At 38.1% G+C, this 27,811-nt stretch overlaps 1 protein-coding gene across 3 annotated transcripts; it reads right to left on the reverse strand.

The window, feature by feature from the left end:
- Positions 1–208: 208 nt before the first annotated feature.
- LOC106117780 (max-binding protein MNT) lies at positions 209–25,250 on the reverse strand. 3 transcript variants are annotated; one of them, XM_013312208.1, is made up of 13 exons: positions 17,388–17,528; positions 12,391–12,931; positions 3,796–4,063; positions 2,661–2,892; positions 2,287–2,425; positions 1,891–1,949; positions 1,694–1,810; positions 1,413–1,493; positions 1,220–1,306; positions 979–1,063; positions 719–790; positions 505–596; positions 209–394 (listed from the first exon to the last, which is right to left on the reverse strand). In XM_013312208.1, exons 2-13 carry the CDS (start codon positions 12,776–12,778, stop codon positions 254–256), a joined length of 1,761 nt encoding a protein of 586 aa, XP_013167662.1. In that variant the 5' UTR covers positions 12,779–12,931; positions 17,388–17,528; the 3' UTR covers positions 209–253. The 3 variants fall into 3 exon arrangements, with proteins under 3 accessions (XP_013167662.1, XP_013167663.1, XP_013167664.1); XM_013312209.1 differs by having other exon boundaries at positions 17,459–17,527; XM_013312210.1 differs by lacking the exons at positions 12,391–12,931; positions 17,388–17,528 and adding an exon at positions 25,138–25,250.
- Between the last annotated feature and the right edge of the window lie 2,561 nt (positions 25,251–27,811).

Genomic DNA, 27,811 nt, shown 5'->3' on the forward strand with positions numbered 1-27,811 from the left:
CAACCTTCTTCCCGCCACGGACGAAATGCTTTCTACATTTAAAAAGCACATAGATTGATGCAGAAAATTATTCTCTATCTACTGTTTTAACAAAAATAAAAACATTCTTCTTGTTTTCTGAACTGCAAAAGATTCTTCTAGAACTTGGTTATTAAAATCTGTTTCTTGTTTGAAAAACTTAGCAACATAGGTGACGATAATAGTAGTACCAGGCAATAATAAGGCGCAGGACGGTTTCGTGGAGGCGACGCCTTCACGTGGAGGGCGCGGGCGGCGAGTGGGCGCTAGACACCACCACCACCGGTTTCACGATTGTGGTGGAACTAAGGTACTGCGTACTGACCGTCATTGGCGCCACACTGCCACCGCCTTTCACCACTTGAGTTTCTACCATCTGGAAAAAAAACCAATATCAAAGACTCCAATATAAACGATGACCAGGGCATCAATTTGGTTAAATTATATTATTATAGTTTTTTTTTAAATGACAAAACTTTAAGTTACCTTGTGTGTGAGGGTGTGGGTTTGTAAGAGATGCGTGCCGGACTGTGACATCACCAGAGGAGTTAGTCCGCTCACAACCACGCTACCACCTTCTGAAATTTTGCAAATAACGAAATATAGCGATTACGCGATTTGTTTTTTATGCGTAAATTATAAATGTCGGTAATAAGAACAATTTCAACATTTAAAAAACATCTGTGAATATTTTCTTTACCTGTTGAAACCGGCGCTGTGGACACCAATCCATTTTCTTTTGTTATCCTGCTATTTTCAGTACTCACGACACCTGCAAAACGCAGGTCACATTTTTAGAAAAAATAATTGTATAGATCCTAAGTGGAGGAAATATTTTCAAGAATTTATTCCTTAAAACAACTAACTCCTCCTTAACACATAATTTTTTTACAAAGGATGTGCAAACGTCATATTTTTGTTATTGTTGTGATATGATTGTACTAAGGTAACATAACTTACCATTAGTATGTACTGCGGGCGCCTGCAGCACGCGTAGCCCGCCGCCGGCAGACAGCAGCTGCAGTGCCGCCGGGGCTACTACCACCTGGAATACAACGTTTATTACCATATATGAAACATATTGTTATCCCTCTCGTTCATTAACCATAGATTTATAAACATCATAGAATCGATGCAATAATAATTTCTTTATTCCTGATTTATTCAGAATACTTTTTAAATTTAAATTAAAACTTTATACCTGCGAAAGGGGCAGATGTATTTGAGCAGGATGCACTAGGGTGGTGCTAAGAGTATTAGTAACACCATTTTCCATTACTTGTCCATTCTGCAAAAGCGAATAAAGGCGTTATGCACTTTTTACAACCACATTTTACAAACTATACTCAATGAATAACCCAATATATTAGTAGATTTTTATAGTGCTTATTTACCTGCGTATTTGTTTCGGCCGGACCGAGTGTAGTTAAAGTTAATGTGTTGTGATGTCTTGAACCATACGAAGTTCTTACCACCTACAAAAAATAAAACTCTATATTGACATATTTCCAAAACAACTTCCTACATGAATATCGTAAATGTAAATTAAATATTAATTAATAAATAACATCGTCATAAGGAAAATAGAATGAAGCGGCGGCGGCCATTTTGTGTCTAAATCCTAATCCCCGATTAGGTCAGCTCTAATTTCTAACGTAGTACCAGGCTAACATACCTGCGAGGTGGTAGGCGTGATTTGTATAGGCAGCGCGCGCAACTTCGTACTTAAGTTTAGGGTGCGGGGGGGTGATGACTCCATTGGTGCCGCGGATCGTGGCGGAGACGAAGTTATCTGAAAATATAATATTTCGTTACAAATTGATTGTACGTATTAATTAAGCAACTTAATTATGCAAAATAAATACAACTTACACTAATTGGTATTCCTAAAGGTTGATCATTTGCAATGGTATCTTTCTCATCAATGCCATCTGAAATTATGAAAATGATTCAAATAAGACATATGACGTCACAAAGAACTAGTATTCTAAATAAAAAGTGACGAGAGGACACAAAAAGGTCACTCCACTCTGACGACACGTGTATGTATTATGTAATCACTGCTAATCGTTCAATACAAAATACCAAGGCAACATAAGGCGCGATCTATAAGTCTTTAAAAAAAAACAATGAAATCAATCCAATGGAGCCGATGGACCCATCACATTCAGAAGGAGACCCAATGACGATGACAATATAATCGAAAGCAAAATACTTTTGACTAAAATGTACCAGGAGAGCATCATATTACGCGGTAAGTTAACGCACCAATGTTACGGGGCCGCGCGCCACTGGTTCTTACGGAGACTTCTCGCCTCAAAGCAGCGAGCCGTTGTTGCGCGGCGATTTTTTCACGAGCTAATCTCTCCATCTCATGTTCGCATTCGCGCTCTTTGCGGCGTAGTACCTGTGAACAATGCCCAGGGAATCTTGATAAAGGTAATAACGCTTTAACATACTGACAAAAGATATGCCAAGTCATGAGACCGGTCGGTCGTGATAAGAAAACATTGCAAAATTATCGACACCTCTTCGCATGTTCTGTGCTCCTAGTGATTTATTAATAATTGCAATAAGACAACGACGTAAACGACCGACTCTACCTTATGTATTTTTCTTTGTTACATAAAAATGATAAGTACCTGTATGTACCGGATGGCTGAGCCTAAAATGGACAGGTTGGATGTCTTCTTGTCATCTGACGTGGCGGGCAGCTGTCTCTTGAGCAGTTCGAAGCACTCCTTGAGGTGCGCTCGTCGGTTCTTCTCGAGCTTGTTGTGGACCTCTCTGGTGCCAGCTCGTGGCGCGCAACCACTACTGCCACTACCACTACCGCTGCTGCTCACTGAAGGTGGTGATGGGATTTGTGGCAGCCTAAACAAGAGATGATATAATGAATGCCAAGATTTTTTAGACAAGTCACCTCGGAAAACTCAGAACTTTCCACCTCAAAATCAAAATTTGTTCAACAGATTACGTAAATTGTTCAAGTGTAGTCTGAACTACCATTGTAATATCAACTGTCCTTCCTTCATGGTCTTTGTCTTTACTTCATTTGATTGCAATTGCTTATTGGGCAGTGGCGATTTCTAAATATAACGCAAAAAATCCTATCATATAAGTGTGAGGTATTGTATGCGAAAGCATAAACTAATGTAGGCATAGCGCTGCATTAATGATGCATGCAGCAAGGCCCCATCTATCCACTGATGAATAATAACACGGCACAGATCGTATTAATATTCAATACGGTTTCGTTAATATCCAAACCTTGGCAGCAATGGAACGATGACAATAAATAAATCAAAAGCGCTCAAGTGACATCATATCGCCGGGACGACTGACAAGGATAAACTTGTATTATACCATTGTGACCCCTTTCCATTTCTTTTACATTTATTTCTATTAAGTCCCTCCATGTTCCAGATCTATCTAATCAATTCTAAGGATACACTTCTACTATTGTTTCGATTTATAGACAGGTTACATGACATTAAATTGCAATTTTTTTTATCCTTTAAAATTTTTATTTAGATAAAATATGATGATACGACGAAAACAACTACAATGCCCTGTTTCTGTTTCCTCTGTCTACCCCTTTGAGCAACACTTTTGTGATAATATTATAAACATTAACTGGTTGGTGAAGAAAGAAAAAAGTCCGATGCGTAAAAAATAAAACTCGTCGTGGCAAAAACGGCGCTCTGTCGGCGCTCGAATGCCCCAGCTGTTTTGAACGTCGCAGGTACTAGGAGAACATGAGTCGCTAGAGCTTACCCATGACTGTTGCTCGTAGTGCGCGCCCTGGAATGTTCTTGTACGAAATCGAGGAGGGGCGCAGGGGAGATAACAGCCGGCGCGGGGGGAATCACAGCGGGCGCGGGCGGCGGGTCGGAGACGATGACGGCTGGCGCAGGGGCGGGCACGGGGACTGGGACGGCGACGGAGGGCACCGGCGTCGTCGGTCGCACTACGCCGTTGCTGCGCGCCGTCACCGCTACTCCGGTCACCACTCGCACCGACAACGGCGACTTCGGTTCCTCCTCTGTAAACAAACGAGCACACGTCAGAACGGTGTTTCCATTTGAGATCAACAACGATCAATATGCGTTTTCATGAGAATAATTCGCGAATAGACCTCTCTCAAACTCACATTACCGCGGTCAGCACTTGTCAAACCCGTGTCAAACGCTCGTCCGCGGCTGCAATCCCTGGCGGTAAAGTACCAGGCGAGCATAGACGGCCAGTAGTTGCTTTTATGTTAGTGAATGAAATGGGTATATGCCAAGTATGAGATAGCAACATGACGATAGCCACGCTGTCATGGTAATTTTTTTTGTAATGTTAACCTTATGCGTTGGCGATAAGACTTAATATTACATATTAGATAATTATCAAGCATGCCAAACCGGTATGCGAAACAATTCATAAACACGGCCTTTAGAAAGAGATGGCAATGGAGTCGTGTCGCGCGATGACATGACGTCAGAACGTCTGCTTCAATTTTACGTTTTAGTTACAACATGGAAAATCAGCTGGTCGAGAGACAAACGTTCTTTGTTCGTTCAAACGTTCAAACGTTTCTTGCTATTAAAAACATCAAATATAATGTTAAATACATCTATTAATTGTAGAAACCTTTTATTATTTTGATAATATATTATAAATTATTTTTAATCATTTCTTGTAATCTACGAGCGTAAACTAAATTGGTTTTTTGTAGCATAGGCATTGTTCAAGTATTTTCGTGTTTAGAATGCAATAATAGAAATTTATGCGTCCTTCGTCCGACCCAGCTAATATTGGCCGGCGAGCGTTGACCGATCTGTTTGCCTTCTTTTTGCCTGCACTATAAAAGTGAATATTTATAATATTACCAGACCTGACCAGATTTAATTTCAGTTCAAGTTTGTAATTAATTAAACCGTACTCGTGATAAATATTAGGAAACTAAAACAGATGACAACTAGAGATCGTTATTTTTCTTATAGGTTGTGAAGTGATTTTTATTTGAAAGTTAAAGTTAAAAAGTTATTCTCCCGTCTCGTAAAATTCAAATTCTAAACCAAAATCGATAATGTCGGCCTACCAACCCTCTCAATATTAACTGAGGATAGGATTTAATATGAATGCGTCTCTCTCCCCAAGGACCCTAACAAATGCCCTTGACCTCTGTCCCTGTCCTTCCTAACCCATTCAATTCATTCACAAAACAACTGAGAAAAAAATAATAGGAGATCATAGGATAGTAGTAAGTGACCGCATTATTCAAATGTTTCGTATGAATAATTTTGGCTTTAGAGGTGCTTTGTTCTCGGGGCTGATGTACTCATGACATTGGCATATTCACCTTACTTTTGCATAGAAAAAAAATATAAATTTATCTATAAATATCCAAATAGGTCGACTGTAATTTATTGTTGCTAGAATTAAATTCATAAAGATATTTTAGTAGCATAACCAAACTAAATTAAGATTGGTCACTAGCGCCCTCGTGGCAATGTGAAAAATATGTCACTAGGTCCTTTTCGTTCTCTGTCATTTCATATTTTTTTCTTTCATGATATTTTATAAGCTCATGTATGTTTTACATATTTTCTGGTTGATTACCGCGATCGCAGCACCTCTGTCATCGGGCCAGATATATTTGTTTGACTATACTTTCGATTTTTTTATTGATTGAAAATTATTATTTTGCGTTTTATAGATCTACTAAACATTGATTTATGACCACACAAACGGATGTGAAAAACCTTGAAACGGACTTTCATATTGCACGCTCTTGACGCACCTCTTTTATTATATAGTACATAGAAGTTTTGTTATAGGAATGCCAAATTAATGACTAGCAATCAAAAGTATTTCTGTATCTTTTACAGGTTAAGAGAAATTTTAAATACATCAAAAATAATTATTGAAAGTCATAAGAAAAGAAAATGACTAAAATATTTACTATGCGTAGAATTTTTAAACTAAAAATAAGTCTTACCTAATTGGAAAATAAACTTTGAAGCTTTAAGCTGTCTGACGCAAGCGCTACCAGGGTAACATAGGCAGCGGGGTAGTTATGCAACAGGGGTGGGGCCAGAGCGCGTGCGTCACAAGCTCGCGGGGGTTACACCACCTAGAAACTACTGACCTGCGCAAATTCCCCGCGATTTAGAGAAACTAACAACATATAGATTCTTATATAAAGCTTGTTGCTATTTATTAGAGGAAAATATAAATAATATTAGGGCCAATTTAATGCACAGTCTTTGAAGTTACATAACTTCACAACAGCTTAACTCTTTCTAATTTCGATTAGATATTTACTGTAATAATGACCATCGAACGTCGTAACATTGTTGCGTCATTAAACTTTTTTTTAAAACACTAGGGTTGTTACAAAATATTAAATGAAAAAGGATGAAATATACAACCTATTTAGAGCTAGAAAATGACATAAAAGAAAAAAGAGCTTGTGACACTTATGATATTGACAGAGGCGCTAGTAAGCTGTCATATTTTAGTTTGGCTTTGCCCTGTTTTCCTTTTATTAAAAAAGTCTATTTACTACTGTTTTTATCTATTATTAGTCTATTCAATCATGCAATAATTTCTAGAACAAATAAGAAACGTTGAATATTTAACAGAAACAGCGTTTATTATTTTTATTTCAATGTTTCTAAAGTGAAAATTGTAAGCTCTCAAGATGTTATGGTCGCCTAGTATAATTGCGCATGGCGGCGCGCGCTTTTGACGGACATTCGCCGAACGGGTTTTCTCTTCCCTCGTCCCCCACCAACAACATACCCACAAATCCGATACAATAGTATACATTTTTAGACGTAATATACAAGAAAACATATTTATACTCTTTATTTTTTATTAATGCCAGTTAGACGCAAAATATTCTAGTAAAATAAAAATGAAACGGTAAATAACTGTAATAAAATAACGTGCGAAGTCAATCTTTGTGATAGACGCGGTTGACAGGCGGCGCTTACAGCAGAGCTGGGGTCTGCATATGATAAGCTGGGGGACTGTGGGGGCAACAGAGGGTGGTGAAGGGCACCCGAGGTGGGGAGAGAGGGGTAAAGTGGTGGGGGCGCTCGAACCGACACGTGACAGCGAGTCACGCGGTCCGATCGCTCCCGAGCGCATTCGATGCAACAAAGCTCTAGAGCGAGACAAAAGAGGGCCCCTCAGCCTAGTGCTCTCAACACACGTTCAAGGCGTGCTGTCTGGGCATCGTACCGTTTTAATATGTCTATAGATATAACTAAAACTGGAATATCTGTATGTAATATCGAAAAAAAATATTTTGTATATATGTTTTGCTGATAACGAAATGGCAATTTTTAAAATTTTTGTCTGTCTGGCCTGTCCGCAAAGCCGCGTTTGTTCCTCGTAATCTCCGGAACAGCTTAACCGTTTTTCACAGGATTGAACATGAAGGAAGCTGATGCATGCGGGTTGTTTAGGCTATTTATTTTTCTAAACTCGCGCTGACGAAGTCGCGGGCGATCGCTAGTGTTTTTTATAAGATTTATGGCTATCACTTATCTTGCCTAGTAACAAATTCGTTTTCATATTAAATCCTCAAGACGGTTGCAAAGGCGACGTAACTAAAATGACTTCACGAAACTTACAAAACATCGTTATGAATGTTTTGTTTGAATAAGACTTGTTTTTTTTTTCATTTACAAGGGTTTGACGTTGGCTGGTAAACTATTAAGGATTTTAGGGCCTCCGTTAAGTTTATGGTACCCTGATATTATGAATATCAGATGCAATAGCGATTTTTTTATTTTAATCAAAAACTTCCTTAAAATAAATCGAACATGGCAGCCACTGCCCAAAACACTTGGTTGTTTTAAAATCGATAAATATTTTTAATCTATTTCCATTGTTTTCATAAGTTAAGTAACGAAGCCTAAAAGTGATGGGGTAAATTAAAAACAAAATAGTTGTATACCTGTACCACGTGTTGAGATAACGTGACATTTCCCCGGTCAAATGACCCCACCCAATTTGAATTGTCTAGTAGATACTCTTTGCAAACGCCCACTACAAAGAGTAAAAGGGGTGGGGGGTTCGCGCATGCTCTATACTGAAGGCCAGCTCACGTGTTGGCGTAACAAAGATGAATCGAAGCAGAGTATTATGACGTCACAACTGATTAAGTACCATTTGTAAAGGCCTTGTATTTAATAAAACTCAAAAAAGCAAGAAACTAAATGCTTTTGCATATGTTTCGGGAATGAAAACCCACGGATATATAATAAATATGTATTTGCGAATAAAAAAAAATCATAAGATCCAAGAGCTCAAGGCCACATAGCTGCTTGCACTTTTATTTTATTTTTATAAATTAATAAAATTTAAAAAACCGGTTGACTTCATTTGACAGTAAAACCTCTTTGGTAAAACAAAGGCTAAACTTAAAAAGAAAAAGATGGAACTGTCAAAATTATTATCATTTAAGTTGTCAATGGGTTGTCATCTCTTGGCCGTAATAATAATATTTTCTAAGAATTGACTTATTTAATTCGCTACAATATGACTGCTGAAAAATAAAACATAACATTATGTTTGTTGTTTACGTTTGTGTAGCTAAGCGGTATTTTTTGTCATTATCTCTGTCAAAAGTGTCTCTACCAGTGCGATATGTCTACGTCAACAACTTTGCGAAGTAAGCAATGGGCGTCTACAGCATGTATAGTGCGACAATCTTATCTGGCCCGGTGAGGGAGGGCGCTGTTATCGGGGTTACTTCTATCATAAAGTATGTAAAATCTACTTATGTCACTAGAAGACTACTGTAGTAGAATTAAAAATTTGTATTTTTAGGGTTCTGTACCTCATAGGAAAAAAAACGAAACCCTTATAGGATCACTTTTTATTATTTTAATAATTTATATATAACGAACTCTGACGATGGAATGTGTAATCATTGAATTGCAATTTCGCATGTCGCGCTTCGTATAGACAGCAAATACACTAAAATTGCGATCTGTACACTGTGTCGACATTTGCCTCGAGTGTCGTCGTTTATCCCAGCACAGAAAATAACACAGGAAAGAAGACAATAGTCCGACATTGTCATAACACTTTTTGACGTTGACAGTGGTGCACGATTGGGCTATTATAAATAATTTACGTCCGCCGGGTCAAATAAGTTAGTCGCACTATAGCCAACGGGCAATCGCGACGGCCGTCTACAGCACACATAGACACTGCCAATCTTTATTATAGTATTTTATCTCAACAGATAAACGGTTCGACCACGTGTAAGACCACCGCCGATATGACGTCTGCGCTCCTGGTAATGACCTCTTATACAATCATATTATAAAAATATTTTTTATCTATTTAATAGAGCGAAAGTTTATAAATATATTTATCTCGCTCTTTCTTTACATTTTGTGACAATTAAATATTTATAGGCAAACAAAGTTATTTGATCCGGTGGGCAAAAATCCAAGGCAAAGTAAAATCAAAGATTCATGATGTTCTGGTAGTTTTAGAAGGAACAGAGTATTAAATACTTCCAGATCACCTTGAAGTATACTCTATCCTAGAAGAAATGATGTATCCCAATTTGCTAATAATATTTTGATTGACACCCTAAATTCCTTGGTTTAACAGATGTCGATTGGACAGGTAATTGGTTGTGTGTCTTTTCGTTTTGGACATATTCCGTTTGTTAGTATAGGTTAACAATATGGTGTCGAGAATTGTTCAATTACCTTTACACTTTAATTGTAACATATTATATCTACCGCTTTTAAAAAATTACGGCATCGCATTAAATATCAATCAGAGCAAACATTTAACACGCAGACCGTGGTCTAGCAACGGCTGGCTGTAACGGTGCCTTGTCACGAACTTATCGCAACCAAAGTACCAAACAATAAAGACCTTGAAGGTATAATTCTTGAAAACAAACACGCTAGGTTCGAAGGTAAGACTCCATATCGAATGCATTCTATTTTTTCCCCGACTGACAAGGGGGTTATGTTTTCCGCGTGTTTTATTTTGTATATTTGATATCCTTACATCCTGTAGCTTAAATGCTTAAATGGATTTTGAGCTTGATGTCATTTGATTAGTGTTTATCCTCGCAGTTAAACATCACAATGTAATGTACATAACGTTTATGTACTCGTATACCTTACCTAGTGTAGCTGACTAGGACCAGGACTTCATAGACAAAGAAAAATTTTTCATTCCCCAATTATTTTCACATCTAAATCTACTTCTATTATTTACGAAAGTCTACTTTTTAAATTTCTTATTATTTCAGCTTTTATAAATTGAAAATTTTATGCGTTTAGAGACATTTTAATCCCATTGTTTTCCATAATAATTCTCATTTCAAACTAGGTCATGTATCATGAACGTAGTCTTCGTAGGAAATCTTGTTTCTGCTCTTCCGATAAGACATTTCACAACTAAATTCATTCGTCGAGGTCACGTATACATTTCCGTTGTATATTCAAATATAAGGTGTGTTTACATTGTCACTTTTTCTGAATTATAGTCATAATAGTTTTTTTTTTATAAGAGAAGGGGGCAAACGAGCGGCGGGAACACCGAGGTGATCAACGACACCCATGGACATCTGCAACACCAGAGGAACTGTAGATGCGTTGCCGGCCTTTAAGGAAATGGTATGCTCATTATACAATACTATTATAGTCATAATAGTGTCATAATTACGTCTTTAGACTGACAAACTAAATTATGATAACTCATTAGTGCCTTCTTGACATTAACAAATTGAAATGTGCTGTGTTGTCATGTTTTTATGCGATTTTTATATACCTTTCTCATCGGGCCAGACAACATTGCTTAACTACATGAAAAGTTGGGTTCAAAAAGTGTTTAACGATAATTGACTTAGCAATACGAGTATTTGCGTAAAATAGAATCAAGGGCCGGACCAAAAATAATTATTTTAAGATATGTAATTTATATTACCTAAATATTTTTCCTTTCTAGTTCCATTATATTAATAATATCAGAACTTGTACCATAATATTATTAACAATTATGTACGCATTATTTAAAAACCAAACCTAACAAAGATACGGCGTAGTCTTTTAATCCTATAAAGATGGCCGCTGTAGCGTCACTTGTAAATTAGTGATTTACAATTTAAACTACTACACTACTAGTCGTAGTAATTTGACTACTTTTATGAGATTACCGCCCCCAGTTTCAATACAATGAAGGTGAAAGATGCCCTGAATCGCAAATGTAAAATCGATTGACCAATGCGTCATGGTTTTACGAATACCCGTGGGTTTCCGAGTCGATAATCTCTGTATCAAACATATCGTTATCCCTGTCATTATCTTAGACAAAAGAGAGACAACAATACGTTTTAAACGGAGTTTTTATAATGAGAAACCTACGGTTAAAAATATAAGATTTATTTATACCATTAAATATAAGAAATCTACATCATTCTGAAGTATTAAACCATTTATTACTTTATTAGCAAGTGCCCAGTACTTATTTTTTTCCGATTATGTGTTCACAGATCAGGGTTGCATAAGATACAGGATGTTAATTTTCACTCGATGTCTTGGTAATTTTTATCATGCAACGATCAAACTGGGCGTGTCTTGTCTACAAGGCGTGCAGACATCGACCTTCAGGAGAGGTACACCTTGACGCGAACATTGTCGGTTAAAGACGGAACAAAAATGCAATGTACGTACTTTGTTTCAGACTACATCTTGAGACGACAGATGTATTGATATTCACTTAAAACACGGATCAGTCCAAGAAAACGTGATCCACTTAACTCAAATCGTACTAAACTGAGTTAGCACAAATAGAACTAATGACACAAATTGAAGAAAATAACGTTACAAATAAGAACCCTTATGCCCACGCACTGGGAGCCAAATAATACAAATTATCTCGATAAAAGGAAAAATAATATGTTAAAGGTAGAAATTTCTAAATCATGTAGCACACAGCCGGCAAAGCGATATTCAAGCGAATCGAAACGCCCTTAGCACACCCAGACATAAAAATCAAATTGAATCCATGAAAATTCGGAAGTATCGATTCGCTTTTACGACTGTGTACTACATGCCTGATAAACTCTTGTTATGTTGCCACGGTGACTTCCTACGTGGGCTATCGAAGTCTATCAGATTATTGATTCGTTACATCAAGGTTTTTATCAAGTAAATAACGTGAACATAGATTTTTCAAGGGTCAAGCATTTAGCAGAAACAATAGTTTTCAGTCTGTACCTCATCTTCTGTGAACGGAAAATAAAAAAGTGCAGTAAAATCTTAACAATTTTCAGTACAATCATGTGATACATAACAGTTAACATATTATGTACTTAGCACTAAAACTCACCTAGGTACTCTTTGATCCATTTCTTTTTAGGAGGAGGCCTAGCGATTATATCATCCTTAGCTTCCTTAACAGGACTTGGATCGCTTTTCGCTGGGGAGGGTCTATCAGTCTCAGGTACCCGGACCACAGGAGTCGCGGGTGTTGCAATCTGCTGTGGGTACACATAACCCTGGGATTGGTACGGCTTGTAAGTCTTGAGCGTTATCGGTATCGGCTCAACGATACTTCCGAATTCTGTCTCCCTGGTATTAATGGCGATCGTATGCAGTGTATCCGCGTAGAAAGCCTTCCTGGGGGTTCCCATCGTGAAATAATCCGACTCTCTACCACGTCCTCGATATCTGGCAGTGCCCAAATTCACTTTGGTGGTTTCCATGAGTATACCCATTCTATGGTACGACGATAACTTCACTAACAACTTTCCTCATAATTCCCTCTTACATTTAAACACGTCCTAGTCATTTTTACTTAACAGTTCTTAAAATTGTTCACATATAGAATGTTTATTATTAATTATTATTCACAATCACTCATTACGTATCTGGAATTACAAATTTTACACAATAAGCGGGTGCGTTTGCGATAGAAAAATCTGACGACGTAAGAATTGTTGGGAAATCGAAAGAAATGTGAAATAGGGAGACGAAACAGGCGTATTGTATACGGATTCATTGACGTACTTATATTGTTTCTGTAACTAAATACGTAATTAAATTTGTAAACTTCCATCATATTTTTGTAATAAACAGATAATTTTCTTAAAGGTATTCATTAAATAAACACTAGTGCAATATAATAAAGAACAACATTTTATGTTATAACCTTGTTTTGCCTCGTTCTAGTGATACATTCAGTTTGTTTACGCGAAAACGGGCAAGATTGTACAAAACATACATATAATTTTTGTCACGCTTATTTGTTTGTTTTTAATTATTTGCGTATGATAAAAAAACGAGTTAACATCAATGAATCAGTTTTCGCAGTTAAAATGCGATGTTCGCGAAAGAGAGGGCACGATACGAGGGGGACGGAAGTCATGATGTGGTGCGAAGGCCGGCGACACCGGTAGCGCCACTTCTGTGCGGCGACGACGAGCAACAAGTGCGGGGGAGGGGAACGCATGGCATGCACGACGCTGCCACCACTGACACGTGCACTTTCCCCTCAGCCCCTCCCACGCGCCCTGAGTTACTGACTACCCGATATAGGTACCTCCTAAACCTTCATGATGCCTTAGTACTGATGATAAAACTTGACACACCATTGACCTTTAAAAATTACTACATACAATGCTTTCGATGATAAAATAGATTTCACGACTAGTTTTTATAGTGTAATATTGTGCGACGCTGACTAACTTTAGCCGTCATTGTGACGCACCATGGCTGAATGAGAGCCAAGATCAACTTCATAGAGGCATTTAAAATACGAGAGAAAAAAAAACGAATATTAAACAGGTGTAGGTCGGTTAGTTCGGACGGAACGTTATCGGGCTTGCTTGTTTGAATAGATTGTACACGTGCTGAGTCCAGTGCACTAAACAATGGCGTACCACTGCATCGTACAATATGAAACACTGCTCGCTTGGGAACATTCTAGAAAGCAGTGAGCGCGCAAAGCAACGTCCACTGCAGTTACAAATGTTGCCAAGAGAACGCTTTCAAAGGCATTAAATCTAAATGGAAAGCAATATTTAACATAATTTTAAAAGTACTGTACCGAGATACAAAAATTGTATCCTAGGTCTAAACGCCTGAAATCTCTATACAGAGTGATTCAACTGCCTAAATTCTGAATTACTTGGGGCTAATAGGATTTGTGAGCAAAATGTTCTTTTATATTTTTGATTAGCTAGAAAGAGAGAGATGTGTGTAGTTAGTTATTATAGGATTTTGAAGATTTTTAAGAAATAAAGAATTTCTTTTCCTCATACAGACAAAATAAATTCAAAGGCCTGTACCAGGAAAACATAGGGAAGGGTATCGTTAGGGATCAATCATAACGAGCGGAGACATGGAGGCGCGTTTGGTGAAACGTAAACGCGTTACGTAAACGACAAGTGGAGGAGTGCGGATGACGAGGGGTAGCTGCGAGGGGAGCAGGGGGAGAGGCGCACGTGTACAACGCGCTATATTTTTATATCTCGTATTATGTAATTCTCGTAATAGATACCGTGACCATTATGTATTGTATATGTTTAGTATATACGTAGCCTTCGTAATCCAAGATAGAAAATCGATAGGATTCTCACCTCGAATTTATTCATTCTACTCAAAATTCAAATAAAGTCGACATTATGGATACGCGCACAATGAACTACGGTTAAAATGGTAATCACATTTTGAGCTTGCTATATCTCTATCGAAAACTATTACGAAAGCTTGTCAGTATTTTTAGACAATGAATGCTGAATTAAGAAAAAACCTGGGTGGTTGAGGTTGGAGATGGAAAAGAATAAAAAAAAAACAAAAGTTTAAACAGTATTCATAATGTTTGTAGTTAATGATAAAGTGGCCGTGATAAGCTATTGCTACTAAAACATTCGTAGTTGAATAATTGCGTCTTTTATTAATATATCTAAATACATATTTCATTTAAATTTTAATTTTATGAATCACTTTGAAAAACGAAACGTTACGCCATCTTGAATTTTGCTTTGAGCAAAAATTGCTTACTTATTGGATTGAGTTTTGAATCTGGTACATGTGATTAATAAGCGGTTCTTAACAAAGTTCAATGCACGAAAAGTACCCATACGTAATTATTTTATTACTATGAATTGATGCCATTATGACAAAGGAATATTAACTAAAAATAATAATAACCGTGTGAAGCCAAGGCTGGTCCATAATCTAGTTTAAATCTTTGTTTTCAAAATGGTCAAGAACTACCAGGAGTGCAGAAAACACTGAAGTTACCATGAAATTGAATACCAAAAGTAGTAGTTAATCAAAAAGGAATCTTTGTGAATAGTTTGGGAATCTATGTTTTATGCGTTCTTAGTAACTGGAGTGCGTTGTCATTAGTTATTTTGCACTGACATCAGTTCTAAGACGGACAACTTCATTTCTGCATAAGTAGGACACGTTAACAATGCATTGCACAATATCGCTAATCATATTGCGCAAGTCACACGATGTCACGAATTAACAAGTCCTTTTAACAAAAAAAGTTAAAGTTAATTTTAAAAAAAACAATAAACCGGACTACATTTTTAGTCGGTGAATGATAGGTATTGCAATTATGAATACAGGTTATTTTATGCAGTTTAAACTTAACTATTTTGAATGGCAAACCGAGACAAAGGCATAAAGACAGGTTTTAAAGACCTCTCATAAGATTTACTGGACGCTAAATCCTACTACTAATGAGAATGATTGGATGGATGGATGTTTGTGTGAAGTTCTCTCCAGAACGGCTGTATGGATCTTGCTGAAATTTGGCATAAATGTAGATAAAACATAGTCTGGAAGAACGCATAGGCTACTAGTTAAGGCTTTCTTACCGCACGGACAGAATCGCAGGCGATAGCCAATTACATCTAGAGTCTATGTTTCAACATTTTAAAAGATTAAAAGTTAAAATAAATTAAAGTCGTCTCTACGCAAAAATAAATAATTTACGTTTAATTCATGCCTTAGTTATGCACAAAGATAATGAAAATATTTTGCATGTTTTTTACATTATTTTATTCTTAAATAACTGCCAAGTATTTAATAAGTTTATACAAATTAAATAATTACTAATTATATAATTTTAAATAGGAATTAAAGTCATGTCGAATCTATTTAAAAACAAGCCTTCCACCCGCCACTCCGTCTGCGCTGAATTTAAAACAACTTAATAAGTATGTGTTCTTCCGGACTATATTCTACACCTGTGCTAAAATTCATCAAAACCCCTTAAGCCGTTCTGGAGATTCTTTGTATCAAACATCCATCCATACATCTTAACATTGGCATTTATAATATTAGTAAGACCTGAAATGCAAGTTAGGCTTTAAGATAAAGTATTACGTAATAGAAAAAAAACCGGATAGAACTTATAACAAAGAGTTATGCCTATAGCCGTACTCCAATTGGACTTAATTACACAGAAATTTTTCTCAGGATTCACAAAATTTATATAAATTTGTCTGCACAGCTTCCATTGAGAGATATCGATAACGTGCAATAAATTATTAAAATAAAATTGAGGAATAAAAAGAAGAATAAACTGGTTTAAACTGGTATAGACAAAGAAGTAAGTACTTACGATGAAACAATTAAGACCTTGAAATTAAAATAATAGATTTTGTTAATTCCTGGTGCCTAAGGTATATAGAAACTCAAAATTATGTTATTAAGTTTTAGTACTTGAAACCATCCAGTACATCCAGTACTATATATTATAAATCGACAAAGATTCCATCGTATTATACATATAAAATACATACAAGGAAACCTGTGTCGAATGAAAAATTAATAAAAAAAAACTATAAACAAACTCTTGATCTTTGTTATAAGAATTACGCAACCCGCAGTAATGAGGCGGTCTGCTAATTGCGAAATCGTTTTATTTGCAATGTGTCGCCAATCGCTACGACTTTTCTATACTGACAATTACATGTCTTTATAGTGGCATTCAGGATGAGGTTATCTATTGAGATATACTATCGCTTTGAAATAAAGAGTAATAGTACTTATAAGTTTAGGGCTGGGGAATGTGCATCGCTGGATACGTAAAAATTCGATTCGCGTCGGAAGGTGCAAAAGTCCAGACGAGGGCAGGGCGCGCGGGGTGTTGCTGGGGGCGAGGGGCGGGGGAGGGCCGCAGACAGTTGCTAATTGTCGGCTGCAGGGCGGCGCGCACGTGGGGCGCGGCGCGGCGCGGCGCAGGTGCCGCCGACCTCGCGGTATCTCGTCTCGCCGTCCGAGGTCGCGATGATAACGCACGCTATTTCGGACCGCGGCCGGCACCGGCACTACACCGCACCGCCGCTGCCGTCGCAAACGCACCCGACAACCGCGGCACACGAACGACTCCCGAGCGGGCGCACGGCCGAGTGCGCCGCACGTCTCTCACGTACCGAGCGACGCGACTGATGCGACAGAAGCTCGACCAGCGCCGACGCACTCCGCTCGACGACTGAACCGAGCGCTCTCCGTCTCGGAGGGCGGAGGAAGCGGGAGGCGCGCGACCTCCGGAACCCCCCTACGCCGCGGCCCGCGCCAGTGAAACCGACGCGACGGGCGGACGAAATCGCAAGGCGAAGAGCGCGGGTGTTGGGGTATCGGGGCGGCGGTGTGGCGGCGTGCGGCGCGGTGCGGTGCGCGGGGGTCGCGACACGCGGCCGAGCGCAACGCTCGCCGCTGCACCGTGCGCCTCAGCGCTTTACATAACGCTGCACGGAGCGGCCGCTCGCGAAACGAGGTCGTAGCGGCGCGCCGCCGTACGCCGCACGCCGGCAGAATGCTAACAGCGACGGCGGCTGATGAAACACCGGCACGAGCACGGTGACGTGTCCGAGGAGTTTAGTCGGTCGCCTGGCGGAGTCAGTGAACCTCGACGCCGGCGAATAAGGTGAATGGAACATTGCAACCGAATCAAACGGTGCGGACGTAGGAGGCGACCGCGACGCACCGCTCCTTGTGTTATTCGCGACGCCGTTTAGCTTTCTAATGGAGTGTGGGTAGGTGCGCGTGACCTCCACTACGTTTTCGACGCACAATAGTTTTTAATTGTAAAAAAACTTAGATCTTTCTCACAACTCGCCACTGTATTTGACATTCCCTTGCGATATAAAAACTAGGCCATTGCAAGAGGCTCCATTTAAAAAATTAACTTGTCGCTTGGCTTATAACAGATCATTGAGTGGCTAAAGTGAAATTTAATCCAACACATCACGAAACACGAAGTAACAGTCAATAGTTTGATTTCTCTGTTGCGTGTGTGTGCGTGTGACAGAGTGCTTGCCCACCGCCCACGTACCCGGCAGCTCGGCGGGCACGTGTTATCTTCATACAACTATAAATTATAATGTTTGCACCATGCAAGATACGTTGACCACAGCCCTAAGAATGTTAAACTACATGGCTTGGTCTTCTACATTTTTACAAATTAGAAAAAATTCAGAGTACCAAATAATTTGGCTAAATGTTTTTTATACACTTTTTCATGTACAATTTGCGCCTATAAACCCTACTTTGTTGTCAATATTTAGGAATTTGATCCATAGCATCAGCTGCTCTACTTATATTGAACCCGAAAGTGGTATTTCCAATAATCATTAAAGCGTGACTACCATAAAACATAATCTAATTTGTACTAAGATAATTTCTACTTTCTGACCATTCCTATCGCCACAAAGTGGGAGAGAGGGGGGCGAGCGTATTTGGTGAGCGGCTAACAGGAACACATAAGTATCGTGGGTGCCGCCGCCGCCGGCGACAGAGGGTGGCGGGTGAGAGGGCGACGAGCGGGGACGCGGGAGGAGGGAGCGACGCATGCGTGCGGCGGCTGACCTTGGCGCGGTGCAGCGTGCAGCGCGGCCGCCGGACACCTCCCCCGCCTCATGCGCCCCGGGTAACCACACCTGCCGGTTTAGCAGGTTGCGATGCGGCTGCGACCTAGCGTCATGCCTAGATTCTATTTCTGAAACGGCCATATAACTAAAATCAGTTATCCTGCGCTTAAAACAAGTCAGTTTAACAAAACTTTAACGTTATAACTTTCAATACCATAATCTATTGAACTTTGAGTGCTGTAAATCCTTATAAGATTGAAGCGTAACTTTATTAAACCTTTTTTCCATCAAATAAGAGTTAAACTACCGTAGTTGGATGTCTCTGCTTGCCGTACAAACATTTTAATACTTTTTGTATCGCCTACCGTTAGCGACTGTATCAACGCAATTGTTAGTGATTATAACCGATTCGAGCAATCAATATGAAATATAAGCGACCCGGGAGTCGAAGCGGCAACAGGGGGTTCCCACCCACCGGACGTCGAGATAGCTCCCTCAGTCACCGATACCGACCAGTCATGTATTTATTTATTAACTCACACATATACAAGTAAGCACACTTGTACAATAAAATTCAATGTCATTATATCAAGTTTAAAAGTTGTTTCTTATACTATCACGACTAGACTTGTCTGAAAAACAAGTAATAGTAAATACAATAATATGACTGACTTTAACCCTATGACACGGAATACGGAGCGAGTTCCACCTTATTATTCAAAATTTATATAGTCTTTTGTGCTTAAATGTACATCGGGGATAAACAATAACTTTCTGTCCGTCAGGAATAAAGTTGAATAAAATAGATAATTCGTATTTGCTACCAATTTAGTTACAAATCCTTTAGATTTATATACACTTTTGGATGTATTCAATTGAGTCTAAGAATGTAAAAGTGGCAAAGGTCAACAGTCTCATGCGTGTGTAATATGCAATCATTTAAATATCAATAAGTCTTTATGTTATTGAAATGAGCGAACAATTACTACAAGCGCAACATTCAAAATTATACCTATCCCACTCCATCTCAATACCAATTTAGTTCTTTCTCTTTCATAATCACTAGTCGTTAGTATTTTTTTTTGCAAATGGCGTCGACGATTTTGATTTTAATTTTTTATTCAAAATGTGTCTGTGATGTTTTAATTATTACAAATTTTAATGTTGTTTTACAGAAATTATATAATGGCTCTTTAAATCTAGTTTGATTCTTAAAAAATGTTGCGCGAAAATTATACTACGTCTGAACTTTTAAGTCAGCGCAATAAAACTACATCTTGAAGTAATAATAAAATATTTATACTTAAGCAAGGAGTGAATTCTGATATGACGGGCAATTAAAATGTATGGAAGTAGTAGGTAAAATACCGAAAAGAACAGGTTGATTGGATGTTTCTCGATAGGCCAATTGGGAAGCTGGCCCAACGCAAACACCCGGCTGATAATATTTAGTCTGGTGTTGATACGGTTAAAGAGCCTAGATAGAATATAGCCGCCATCTTGAATTTACCAACTTACAATTTTGCTAGTAGTATTATAGTTGCGACACTCTGTGTTTGAAACGCGGGTCAATTGTCAAAGTCTATTAATAAGAATGTACTATTTATAGGCAAGTTACAAAAGCAAATGATAATACATCGCGTTCAGTTCCGACGATATAGCGCAAATGTTTGACGTTGCTTTACAACAGTACTTCTGTGATTTCTCTCAATTTAAAAATCTCATTTAAAATGCATTTAGATTCCTTGCGTAATAATAGTCATATTTCGTTGAATAGAGCTGTTTGACTTCAATGTCACGAGTTTGCCCGTCAAAGCCATTTTAATAAAATTGTTTTAAAATTATGAAAAGAAACACAAACATTATTTTTTTTAAATAAAATTAGCCACTATACTAAAAAAACCTACCAAGACCACAGAAAATTAACCTTCCAGAATCACCACAAATAGTAATGCTTCCAGGACATACCAGGCGCTCATAATGTCGCAAGAATCAGAACATTTTACTTTGCCTGCAACCGGGAGAGAGATGACCAGTATGTTGTTAGGGCATAGTATATACCGTTGCGTGTATAAAAAGCATTGCATATGGCTTGCGAGTGACTACGAGGCGGTGTTATCGTGTTTACACGACACTTATCAGCTGCCATGCCGTACCGTACTGTACGACAAGCTAACCGGCTTTGTCCGGGCCGCAACCAATTCCTAGCAACGCTATAATGATTTATTTCACTAAAGTTATATAACATACTCTACAATATAAGCTGACTTGTACCGGACGAGTGAGGTTCTATGTACGAAAAAACAATGAACTATAATTAATTATACCTATATGATCAAAACGATTGTCACAACAAAAAGCGATGTTTCAATGACTGTTTAGGACTTGTTAATAACCAGAATTCTGTTTATCAGATTTAATACTCAATGCACATATTTTTTTGGAATATCAGTTAAATATAGTAATTCTCTCCCTGTCTACCCTGTTTATTTTTAATATACGGCACCAAAGCATCGTCATCGCAATGAAACAATCAAGGCCCGCGTAAGGCCGCGCGAGTACCAGGCTAGCAGAACGGTGAAAGGGATCGTACGGCCGCCACCTCCGTACGAGCCGCGAACGCGTGCGAACGAGCTGGCCGCCATGCCGTGCACACTATTGTTCTTTGCGATCTAAAACCGGCAAATAGTATTCTACTTATAAAACTTTTACCACCACATAACGTTTTAAAGATAGATAAACAACGCTATTTGTATCCATTTTTCAATCTGAATTTATTACTGAAAACATTTTTTTTTCTTCCAATTAATATTTGTATGTAGACTCACTGCCAAAATGCGGCCAACACTTGCTTATCTTTGGGTTGAATAGAGATGATCTCATGGCCGTAAAAAATACAATGTGTTTGTTGTAATTGTTGCACACAGACAAGAGTACGCACACATTAAAATGTTTTTTTTCAATTTGTCTATGTTTTAAGGTTCATTAAGATATAATTTTATATTTAGGCTCGATTATTGCACTATATTAAATATCGCAGATCGAATTATAAAAAATATTTTTGGGAAATTTTTGGTAATTTTTTTTTACATAATCATGCTGTTACGTTTACGTCTAACTTTTCTAGTTGCATACCTATTACAAGTCAGAACAAACGCGTTGTCAATAAAAAAATTGATTTATACGGAGACTGTGATTTTTTTTTATATCTCTGTGTCAAATACTTGAGAATAAAAATAAAGTTATTCGTCTGCCGGCTGTAACATTCATATTGCTATCTCAATATTTTCAAGACAAATGAAAGGGATGGCGATATGTTTTTGTACTAATGTTTCGGTAGTGTAAACGATAACATGTACAATGACCCCTATAGACATTGTATTCAAGTTGAAATATTCAACATGTATTTTTTATTAATCCCATTCACAGCCGACTTCAACATTAGGGTTGTCAACATCGAATAACTGAACACGGCCGTCAAACTTGACAACCCTTGACCTCTTAGAACGATAAAAAGTAACCTTCTTTCACATTATGAGTCAATCTTATCGACCATTACGCTCACAAAATAATGAAAATTAGATTTGACAGCCCTAGTTTGACATCGGCTCAACCGGACTTGACTTGCAAATGGCGATCTAGGAGGAAGCGATTTGAAAAACTGAATACACGTAGGTATATTTTTACCATATTGTCTTGCCTATGCATTAGCCAGTGTACCGTTAGCGTGTTAAAATTCCTAGGGTGACGATGTCTTTGATCGCATTTGAATTTCGACAAGGTTCAATACGCTCGTTTATTTTGCGGACGGTACATGGGTACGTGGCACGTGTCACGTTTAATTATATACAAATGACCTTTAACCAGTTAAAATAACGCTTAAAAATACATATGTAACAAACTTGGGGCAACAGTTTTGAGTTTCAATTCGAAAAAAAAAAATTGACGCATAGGAAGGTGAATTATTTTCCCCCGTCGCTCTCGTCCCCTCCTCTGTCGATGATATGCAACATATCTGCAAATGGCGGCAAAATCTCATATGTCACCTTTGGATATAAAAAATTGCATCATAAATACAAAAAATGTGAAATATTTTTATTTTGATCAGAAATCGATGTAAAAGCCACAACAGAGCACAAACTGCTGTCAACAGACGACGTCTGATATGAAAATGACGAAAAAATAAGCGCTACATTTTCACCTGTTAATGTCTAGTACATAATCGTGAAGGTTTTTACGTCATAAAAGCCTAAATGGAGGACTAGCACTAAATGTCTGCCTTCCGACTATTTTTCTTTTGTTTCTCCGCATGTTCTTTTGTTGAGTGCAAAGCCTGTGTCGTGTGCAAAGCTTGTTGTACACAGCAAAGATAGACAAGTCAAAGCTATACGAATCATAACATTTGAGCCTAGTAATTAGTAAACTAGAATATTTACGACACCCGCCCTCCTAGTCATCGACATTATATGTCGAAATTTCTATGAGAGTTGATGTACTCTACTTCCGGTAGGTGGCGTTGTACAAATTTTAGTGAAAACAATAACGTTAAGAAAATGTTCTTAAGAATATTCCAGCTTTGCCCTCTGTACACGTAAACAGAACGCAGAATATTACGTATAATAATCCCGTTTGGTTAACTGTTCTACGAAAACAACGAAAAATTAAATGAAAAATGCATATCAAACTTCTTGCTTCCGCTTCGCTTTTGCTGTTGACAGGCTTAAGTGTTTCCTAGACCCAAACAAGAGTTCTTTTGACTGCAAAAAATTATATGTCTCGACATCACGTTATATACCTACTATGTATTTTTTCATAGTTAAGGATATAACGACCATAACATGTTTTATATGACATTTAAAAGTTGTGTTAACAAGACAGGAATCGTTTAAAAGCCATACGCGCACTTTTAAAAATAAAATAAAAATGTTAACATTTTAATAAGCTCTAATATACCAATTATACATACATGAAAGGGAATAATGTAATAAAAATGCTATTTGGTACCATACATGATCAAAAGAAAAAAATTCGTCCTTACTTCTTTTTATTTATGTACGAAAAAGTTGCATCTTAAGGAAAGTTTGATTGAGCATTTCTTTATCGCACTAAAAGGTAAAATATCATTGTAATATTCAAATTTAGGTAAAAGCAACACAATACACAGCGACGTAAACAAGGCCCTGACATTAAAGATGCGAGTATTTTCTCGAAGCTCTTATCCTGTTATTGAGTTACGTTTGTTGTTTATGTAGCGTGGTGTAGGTATAATGTGACGACAGATACGTGGCGGCGACCATTTAGCGAGCCTATCTGCTTTGATAGTACGCTGTGCCGCTGTGTGCTGCGCATGATGAAAACATCGGTTAAGGACCGACGCTCCGACGCCGCAGCCGAGCTCTCGCACGTTACGCAACTGCGCCTTGTGCCAGATTTAACTTAATTTTTTTAAAATCTACGTTCAGTACTTGATGTGTTTATGAATGCATCGAGCGGCGCATGCGATGCGTGTGCACATCACGTCTGCCCCGCCCCCCGCCGCGCCGCGCCCCTCGTCCGCCCCGACACACGCGGCGATCAGCTGACCGGGCTTACCGCCGCGGCCGCGCTCCGACAGCTACCAATGCGTCACGCAAACCGCGAAATTGAATTTTAGCTCGAGCCACTTCACAATGTACGCTACACTAATCATCGTAGTCGACGTCGGAAAACACGCAGGCTAGGTGAAATAACCGAGCGGCAGCGCCCACCTACACGCGACGCGGCGCCTGTGTGCGAGTGCGATGTGCGTACGTGCAACCCAGTCCAACGACGTAAATTCAACACACTGGGATATTGCCCACCATATATGATAAATGACATGGACTCTGTGAACCATTCGGTTGCTCCGATTAAAACAGCGCACGAAACTGATTTACAAAAACTTTTGTATCGTAGTTTTATTACGTTTGACCCGGCGAATTCGAACGAGGTTTTCGTCGCGGGCCGACGGAGCTAGCTCACAGATTTCGCCTAGGCGGCGCACGATCGACCTTTGGTAGCACAAGTCGTTCCGGTGTGAAAGCCAGGAGGTGCAGATGGACGTTCACTTGCAGCGATCGGCGAATATCGGGCTTCCTTTGTTTACGTGGGGCGGGGCGGGCCGCGAGTGCGTGGCGTTCAAGGTCAAGAGCGGCGGGCGCGAGGCGAGTGCTGCGGCGCGGCGGCGGGTGCGGGCGGGCCTCTGTCGGCTTCGAAGGACTTACCGGCCTGGAGACGGCGCTCCTGCAGCTCGATGAAGCGCGCCGCCTCGAGCAGCGTGTCGAGGCGGCTCATGTTTGTACGGCACGGCCGCGCGCGGTACGAGCGCGCCCGCTGTCACGCCGCGACTGGCCACGCGCGCCGCGCGCCGCTCACGTGGCCGCCGGCCCGCTCGCCCAATCGGTGCGCGGCGCTCTCGTCACGTGACCACTGCCGCGCGCCAACCGCGCACCGCCCCGGCGCGATCGATGCCGCTGCAGCGACCGTATGCACGCCGCTAGGCCTGGCCCTTGTTTTCCCGCTCAGCTGATTAGATCATTTTAATGAATATTTTGTCCGCTTCATTTTAAGCGTAACACTGCAAGGTATTATGTTTACAATAAGAAGATAGATAACGAATAACGATAACTCCGCCAGTAGATAACGAAGATGATGTTCAAGATACTTTACCAAATCATTAACTTTATACATACTTACCTTAAGTCAGATTATTATACAAAAATCAGCCCACCATATCCTATTCATTCTAACGAAATTATTGGTTACTTATATAACTATATATACAAAATATATAGAACATTTTATAGTGGTGCCTTGAAGATTATTTTGATAAGAATGAAAAAAGAAAATTTATTTTTACTCAAATAATTAGGACTTTTATTTTCCGACAAAACTTACACTGAAGGTAAATGAGTTGATATTCTGTAGGAACAAATCACAACTCGGTGAGATGTCAAGCTCAATCATTGTGCGCACATCCCTATAGATTCTATCGCGTTGTTTATCCATCGATGATGCCGTCCCGCTCGCACGCCACTCGGCGGTCGGCGACTTCGCTCGCCTACTTTTGTACCGCGGGCGCGAGCACGTGCGACAACTCAGCCGACTTTCACTTCACCGGTTGCTTTGCGCGCCGAATAACAACTTGACTTTTTACAATTTCACCTTAAAATTTGCTAATATTTTATGTACTGTAAACAATTCGTTAAAATTAAAATACTGAAAAAGATTACGATTATATTATTTCGAAATTCTATCGAAAAAGAATGTAAAGGTCAAAATTTTCAAGAACATAGTGTCCAATAGTGTAATCTGCTTGGTGTTTCAAATCGACTTTTTTTGTATATTTCTCACAGGATTTTGACAAATCCTTGCTACAATGGAAGAGAAGGGAAAAAGGAATGCTTCTAATCTGTTCATTTATAAATTCACATACATAAAGACATATTATTAATTTATGTATTGGATAATAGTCAATTGTTATTAGGTAAACAGATCCTTTACCCCATCAAATAAAAAAAATGTTAATAAATTTATGAAAGTAAAAAAAACAACATTTGGAGAGTTAGAGCATATATTTTCATGGTAAAACAAAACGCACCGAAAGTCAAAATACAGATATATTATATTTATAGAGAATTTCACTACATAAGTAATAAAAATATATTAATATGAAGGAAAAAGTTTTATAGCGCACCTCTAAATTAAATAATTTCGAGGGAATTACAATTTTTACTTTTTGTTGATAGCATATAATGCTTAAATTTTAGATATTTTGATATAGATTTTAATATATAAATATGAGTATATGTTTAATACTGAATCTAATCTAATTATATAAAATATATATCACGATATTGCTTTACTTTTTACTAATTGTACATATATTTATATTTTTACCACAAAATAAACGAAATTAAATAACACATAATCTACGTGAATATACATATATCTTTATTATACTTCTTCCATTTACATACGTATACAAATATCGATGGTCCCTACGTATAAAAAGTTAATTTAATAAAAATATAAAAAATTGTGAAAATTTTAAAAATTTTGGGTTACGACTATTTACGTAGGAGCCATAGATAAATTTATGTATTTTGTTGACACATACGAAATTTGATTTAGTTTTTTTAATGAACAAAACAAAGATGTTGACGGTATAAAAAAAACATTTTTTGCACAATTTTAAGAATAAAATTTTTAATTATTTATTTTAAATTAAACTGTCATTGTGGAAAGTGACATAACCGTGACAACATTAAAAATATGAGTCATTTTTTTTGACATTTTGGTCATGAAAGGAGTATAATAATAGAATATAAATCACATATAAATGTCAAAAAAACGGAAAAATTACTTACTAAAAATAAATGTTACATTTCTGTATTTATTTATCTACGAATTTTTATGCACCCATGTTTAGGTCAATTCTAAAAAATCGACTATATTTTCAAATATTTTAAATTCAAACTCTTTGATTACAAACTTCATAGTTTGTTTTAAAACTGATACAAACGTATTACTAATATATCGAGTACAAAATATATTCAAAATTGAAACTAGGATTATTTATCTAAACTTTTAAAAGCGGTTTTTATGCAAAAATAATCACTATATTGCTCAGATCAAAGTCCAAATTACTAAAGCAAACAAAACCGCCTTTTTATAATACTAATACACAATCTACAAACTAAATGTTTATCTTAAAATATTGAGAAAACAAATAACAACTTAACTATACTATAATTAATATTTCTTTGATCACACGAATACAATTAAACTATTGCTTACGTCTTATTGCCATCTGATTTGTACCGATATTAAGTCAAATGTCAATTAGAAATGACACTTGTATATTATTGCTATCTCTATTTTTTCAAAGAGTATGAA

This window comes from Papilio xuthus, unplaced genomic scaffold, assembly GCF_000836235.2.
Source record: "Papilio xuthus unplaced genomic scaffold, Pxut_1.1 DF827679.1, whole genome shotgun sequence".
NCBI classification, from domain to species: domain Eukaryota; kingdom Metazoa; phylum Arthropoda; class Insecta; order Lepidoptera; family Papilionidae; genus Papilio; species Papilio xuthus.

Excerpts from the sequence above, each read along its gene's own strand:
- LOC106117780 (XM_013312208.1), bottom strand. The coding sequence starts at position 12,778 with ATGGGTATACTCATGGAAACCACCAAAGTGAATTTGGGCACTGCCAGA. Across the intron at positions 2,893-3,795 it reads ACTACGAGCAACAGTCATGG|GCTGCCACAAATCCCATCAC; the intron begins GTAAGCTCTAGC and ends TCTCTTGTTTAG. Across the intron at positions 395-504 it reads CCCACACCCTCACACACAAG|ATGGTAGAAACTCAAGTGGT; the intron begins GTAACTTAAAGT and ends TTTTTTTTCCAG.